The sequence below is a fragment of the Sceloporus occidentalis genome, unplaced genomic scaffold (genome assembly GCF_023333645.1).
Source record: "Sceloporus occidentalis isolate IW3139 unplaced genomic scaffold, rSceOcc1.0.p SCAF_19, whole genome shotgun sequence".
Classification (NCBI taxonomy): domain Eukaryota; kingdom Metazoa; phylum Chordata; class Lepidosauria; order Squamata; family Phrynosomatidae; genus Sceloporus; species Sceloporus occidentalis.
Window position 1 is genome coordinate 967,987 of NW_028316999.1, and position 7,026 is coordinate 975,012.

General features: G+C 38.7%; 1 protein-coding gene across 1 annotated transcript in view; it reads left to right on the top strand.

Moving 5' to 3' along the window:
* The window catches only part of LOC149302263 (solute carrier family 12 member 9-like), a 111,379-nt gene extending 108,055 nt beyond the window's left edge, over positions 1-3,324 (top strand). Inside the window, exons 12-13 of the mRNA XM_089482619.1 lie at positions 970-1,116; positions 2,504-3,324. Coding sequence (XP_089338745.1) covers positions 970-1,116; positions 2,504-3,324 — 968 coding nt within the window. The remainder of the gene's footprint in view (positions 1-969; positions 1,117-2,503) is intronic.
* The last annotated feature ends 3,702 nt before the right edge of the window (positions 3,325-7,026 follow it).

The following is a 7,026-nucleotide window of genomic DNA, read 5'->3' on the forward strand; positions in this document are numbered from 1 at the left end:
TTTCCACGAGGTAAAAAACATCATGCCATTATCTTCTAACCTTTTTATATACACAAGCATATTGTGCCACAAGTAGACCTTGATGAAGGTTGACACCAGGCAGAAGTCGCAAGTGGAGAAACCATGGAAAGTGATTTCAGAATAATACGGTAGTTTAGCAGACTGAAAGAGTGTTTTGGTTACTGTACTATTCATCCATCCGGACAACAAATGGAATCAAGGCAATACAACACAATATAAATTAATATAACTGGTTAACTTTTATTTTCCAAGCAAATTTGGTCATAATACAAAGAAACAAGGTCATGGAGAAGTGCTGAATATGCTAAAAGCTGGAACTTTCAATTGGTTTACATAATGTTTACAGAGAGGCCTCAATTTTTTTATATGTATATACACACAGCTAGTCTTGGATTTAGCCGTATAAATAAGCTTGTGGTGCTCCAAAGCTTGTCTGTTTATGCTGAAAAACTACTGATATAAGGTATGCAGCTTTCCTCACAGGATTCTATGCAATCAGTCTAGCAATAAGCTGTCAATGATCCATGGCAATTTCACCTATGGATGTAGTATTTGTGACATACATATTGAGATTACTTGCCAAGAACTGATTAAATAAGGTTCGTATGTGCTATGTTCATCAGCCAAAAACAAAGCTTGGACCCAAGGCTGTTTTTCATTGGTATATGGAAGTGTATATGTATTTTACCAGTAAGAGAAGTCTATGTTCTCACTAGCTCGGTGATGCATCTACATAACTCGATGATGAGGGAAGAAAGACCAAATTACACAGTCTGAGTTTTGTTTATAAAGTATTTGGTTTGTGGGAGCTGCTGTCAAAAGTATAAACTTATTGAGGTCAGAGGGAGCTTCCTTTCAGTTGTTGTCACTGTATAGTTGTCCATTTGCATTATTTCTTTTATTCTGGCGAATTTATAGTTTTATGTTGGTACTTTTCATTTGTTTCAGATGCCCTCCCTTCAGATCCTCTGCAAACCCAGTCAGACTCATGGTTAGAGTTAGTGGATGAGCTGAACATCAAGGCTTTTGCTAACCTGACACTGTCAGATTCAGTGAGACATGGGGCCCAGCAACTTCTTTTCATCTCTGGACTAGGTGAGTAGGGTTCTTCAATTTCCGAGGGAGAACATTCATTAAACAAAAAAAGTTAAATGTATACCGTTTCTGTACAGCGGATCAGGTGGGTACCTGGAGTATTTGGCTCCCGGGGCGGATCCTGTGTTGGCAAGAATATTTATTTGACAAATTTATCAAACTGTATGTCAACTGGAAAAAAACTAGAAATATGAAAAGAAGAAAAATTAACTTAGAAATAAATAATAAAAAAAAAAATAACATTTACTGAACAGATATGGTACAGCATAACTTCTGAATAGATATGGTACAGACATTGATGATAGTACAGAGTAACCCCCATCATTATACACTGAGCCAGACATTGATGATAATGTAGCATAACCCACATCACTAAATGCTATTCTAAGCCAGACTTTGATGTGGTAGCCTCTGCCCCTGAAGCAGCCTGCCTGTGCCACCTCTGCCCCTGAAACAGACGGCCTGTGCAGCCCCTGAAACAGCTGGCCTGTGCTGCCCCTGAAGCAGCCAGCCTGTGCCACCTCTGCCCCTGAAGCAGCCTGCCTGTGCCACTCCTGCCCCTGAAGCAGCCTGCCTGTGCCACCTCTGCCCCTGAAACAGCCGGCCTGCACCACCTCTGCCCCTTGACAGCCTGCCTGTGCCATTTCTGCTCCTAAACACTCAGTCAGTCAGGAAACTGAGTGGCCGCCTAACGCATGCCCGCACTTTAACGCTGTGAGGAAACTTTACCTGCCCAGAGGAAGCAAGCACCTGTGCGGGAAAAGACTTTCCTCGCTTTAGGCGGTTTCCCCGTAGGTGGCACACCCTAATGAGGTACACTACTGCAACAGACCAACCTGTGTGCTACATAGGGAGGGTGGAATAGGTTCTGCAGTATCCGCTTTTCAGAATAACTGTTATCATTCGTACTAGTTCAGTGAAAGGAGGATTATAAGGGTGCATGAAGTATACCAAAGAATTCATTAAGTTACAATTTAACAAGCTGACATTTCCAAATTATTGCCAAGATTTATTTTTTTTAAATGTTGGTTTTGATGAAGGTGTTAACATTGTGCAGTATGGGGGGAAAAAATCTAAAATATTTAATAAGTATTCAAAAACAATGCCTGCATATTTTACTATAACTACATTGCTAAACATTACACATATGATTACTAGAAAATATTTGTTGTGTTTTAGGTAAGGTTTTTGTAAAACTAAATTGTACGTAGTATTCATTCTATTTGTTGATTCTTCTATTGAATGTTTGGTGTACCCTTATATCTTAATATCTACAATATGTTAACATTTGCAATAGCTACATTGGCTAAGTTATATAAAGGCCGAGTAGTGAACATTAGTGAACATTAAATTATGTAACATTAACATAACATTTTATGGTTTGTAGGAGGCATGAGGCCCAACACTGTTGTTCTGGGATTCTTTACTCGTTCAAGTCCTGAAGAATTGCTTAAAAGTGAACAAGAATTAAATAAAGATGTTTCCAACTCATTTATCTTTTCCTCTGCTGGTTTTAAGACATCTAGAGAAAACTTCTCTGCATGGGAATATGTGGCCATTATTTCTGATTCCATCAAAATGTCCAAGAATGTGGTGCTGGCAAGATATTTCTCTGAATTTGACAGATCTCAGGTGTGCAGTATACGTGGCAAAGAGACTTACATTGATGTGTGGCCACTTAACCTCCTACGGCCAGACAGTACAGCCTACGTGGACACCTGCAGTCTTTTTCTCCTACAAATGGCATGTGTCTTGAATATGGTGCGTTCCTGGAAAAAAGCCAAGCTGCGTCTTTATCTTTGTGTGGAAGCAGAGAGTGGTCTAAGAGGCCAGGAGGTCAAACTAAAGCAGCTCCTCAAAGACCTTCGCATAAAGGCTTCCATCCAGACAGTGGTATGGGATTCAGTGGTTGCATTGCATTGGCACAAGCAAGTTGCTGGTGATTCAGAAGCGTCTGAAGAGGCATACATGAACTTTCCCAACAACTCTATCAGGATCAATGATGACTATCTTTATGCTGTTAACCAGATGATACTGTCACAGAATGTCACGTCTCCCCCAGCAGTTAGGTTCTTGTACCTTCCTCGTCCACCTGCAGACACAGCAGTCTACAACAGGTTTCTCCACCATTTGGAGACCATAACCAGAAACCTGGGACCCACTTTGCTTATTCATGGAATTACTGCTGTCACAAGCACAGAGCTTTGAAATGTGTGCAGCATTTTGGAATTGGCAGCGCCCTTGATGTTGAGAGTCTGGTTTAGGCATGATAGCCTTATACTGTATATATAAAGTTTCCTTTGGGTACTAGTACTTTGGTCATTCCTTGTTCCAAGGCTGTTTCCAGTTTTCTTTGTATTACTACAACACCAGGCTTTGTGCACAAAAATATGTTTTCCAACTTAAGAAAACTATTATACAGAAAAAAAGGGATCGTCTGGTTATCCAGTGTGATTGCAGCATCGTTGAAGCATACATAAAGCTTATTGTTCTGTTACTGCATACTACAGGAGGTCCCACCTAATACTAAGGAAGGCAACATCACACAATGAACGTTGAGACATAAATGCTAAAGGGGAAGAAATACAGAACGCTGACACATAAAATTCATAAAATTTCAGTTGTTAAACATGATATACAGTGCATTAATATCATGAATCCTGTGTTGTGGATTGTAATAATTACATTGACACTGCGTGATTATTCAGTGTCTTACTGAATACTGTACTGAACTGGATTTTTTTAGGGTAACTTATGTCCTGTGAGTCTGGTACTGTTATGAATTAAGAGGCCTGCTACACCCAGGAGACATACTTATCTCCCCATAACCTTGTACACGATTGATATGTGATGGTAGTTTGGGTAATGCCTGGAAAAGACAAATCTTTTTCTGAATGTGATGGTATTATTGCCTCCTTGCGGTCTAATTACAATCCCATTTGAGGCCTAGCACTAAGCATTCTTAGTTTCATTAATTTCTCTTGCCCTTTACTAAACCTTTTTTTAACATTGAAAACTCAGGAATAAAACTGGTTTCTTAAAATTTAAAGCACTAAGCAAACTTCTTGTATAAGAATATGTTTATGTGCACTCATATTATTTTCGTGATGCTTTCATAGTTATTTTTTAGTAACTATAGTAAATCTGTAAACACTGACATAAAGCTCAAACCTGTGTATGTGTTAGTATGAGGTATCTGTGTCTTACAGTGAATGTGCAGGTGTCCCACCTGTCTTCTTCTATTCTGTCTGTCTTTCTTTTCCCCCTCTCTCCTTTCCTCTTTTCTTTCTTGTCTCTCTTCCGTCTTCTCTCATTCCTCATTTCTCTCATTCCTCATTTTCTTTTCTCATTTTCTTTCTCTCCTTGCATTTCTTTTTTTATCTCCTCTCCTTTCTCTTTTTATCTATTCTTTTCTTTTGTCTTCCTCTCTCCTCTAACATGTCTTTCATTTCTTTTCTGTCAGCTTTCTCGCTGATGATCAAAATATAAAAAAACAGACAACCTGCCTTTCCGAATTCTAAAACACAAGAAAGAGAGAAAGTCCTATGGATGTCAGTCAAGATTTTAATTTTATTTACATAGAATAGGAAGAGAGTAAAAAAAAATGTTTTTTTGCAGAGCAGTGTAGAATGTGAGGAATGGCAAATCAGAACATGAGCAAAAAGAGAGCAGTTTGTAAAGACTGAAGTTGTGTAGTGAATGCCGCAGCAAAATGTGTCCTGGAACATCTCTGGTAAAGAGCTGAACAGATGACTGGAGAAGACTGGCTGGCAGGATTTTTTAAGGCTATGTATCAAACCTTTGGTTTTAGTATAGCCAATTTCATAAAAGAACCCTTACAGATTAGTGAGGCATCTCTATTATTACACATTACATTAGCATAAAACATGTTAATCACATTGTAAAACCAAGTAGCTAAGACATTTGTCAGGGGAGGGCTGGCAAGAGCAAGCAAGTGCCTGCTGGGCTGCACTTAAGTTCTGATTTGGACCATTGCCTTTCTTTGCTGTTAATTCCACACATTGCCACCAGGATGTCTAATGATAAAAAGACTAGAGGCAGCATCTAGCCCTGACTGGATCCAATGTGTAAGTCAAGTAGGTGATTCCTGCAAGGAACCCACACATAGATGTGTGTGGAACAGTGCCGCTAAACATATTGCCTGCTAGACTTTGTTCATGTTTAGGACATTATAATACTAGGCCACTATGCTAGACTTGGCCCCTGGGCTAAATGTGCCCTCCCTCCCCTGCCCTCAGTCCACCAGGGCAGGTCGATTGGAGGTGTGATTTAGCTAGACAGTATAATATTTATGTTTGCACTGTAAGGAGCCGATCTCAGAATAAATGGAATAAGAAACAAATGGCTGTAATAGTGAGATCTACAATAAATGTTGTATTTGCTAAATCAGAACCTATGTGCTGGATAAAGCAAAGCAAAGACAGAAAAACAAAGCACAGAGTGTTTCAATGGAATAGTGAATTTAGTTTAGCATTTGTGAGCTTTAATGCAGGAAAGCTGGGAGTGTAAATATCAGAAAGTGGAGGCTTACTCCAAGCTTTTAACAAAAACACACATTTGAGACACTCGCATGTGCATTAGCATTATGGACTCATATTTAGTCTGCCTAAAGTAGCTGAAAAAAGTGTCAACGATGGCAGAAAATTCTCGAAGGTTGCCTTTTTATAGTGGTTTTTTTTCTATTTTAATTTATCTCCAGAGGCGTAATTGCTTTATTTTAAATCTTTTTTTTCCAACTTCCTAAAGCAGCTGTCGTGTGAAAGATTTGCCCGATACTCAGCTGCAGAATTTCAAATAGGATCTGCTGTTCCCACTGATTCATCTGACACTTAAAGCAGAGAATGGTCTGGAAAAGCATTGCAAATCAGAAAACTCACCACTGCAACAGCCACAGGGCCAGCAAGGTGTACTAAATTTAATATATTGCTACTTCTGTCAATGCAAAGCAGCAGGGAGTTTCAGTGTGACCTGACTGGCACTATCAGACCATAGAAGGACAGGCTATTCAAGCATATGTATAATGTGAATGGATCAGCCATGTAACCGCATGAAAAGAAGCCATCGCACGCTAACCAAGCATTCTATATGCGTAGGGTTACTTTAACCATTTGAATGCCAGGGTTCCAGACACGTTTCCAAGATCATTTTCAGTTTTGCTATAGCTTTAGGTATATTTCGGGATATATATATAAATATATGGGGGGTTTTTTAAGGAAAAGCTAATTTTGTCCATTAAGATAACATGAAATAGATCAGAAGTACAGTGAGGACGTTGTTAATGTTCTAAATGACTATTGTAGCTGGAAATTATTTGATTTTAAATGGAATATTTTTATAGGTCTACAGAGACCCTTTATCAGCAAGCATCACTCCTGTGTTCCAATGGCATGTTCTGTTAGCTAATCCAAGTTTAAGTTTAAAAAGCTAATTGTTCTTTGGAAAACTTTTGTAATTATGTTACACAGCTAGAAATGTCCTTGTTTTCCATGAAAACATTAAAGTGACTCCAAACGGTAGTATAGTATGTGACTATATATATTACTAGTTTAAAGAATAACTATTATATCACGTGATACTTAAAAAAATCTTTTCCCCAAGTTTCTACCAAAGTAAATAATAGATGTAACATCTAAAATGTAAAGAAACACAGCTTCGGGAGAAATTGCATACTGCAACATTTTGCGCTACCGGTGTGTTTGCTTTGGTGGACTACATCTACATGATCCTCATCCTATATATTTTTATATAGATACGTATATAATTTGCAGGGATTGAAGGTTTGACATTATAGTGTCTGGCACATGCTAGTAAAGGTCAGTTAGTTATATTGGTATGCTGAACTGGCACTCAAGGGGCTTTCTACACAACTATGTTAAATGTAGCAGCCTT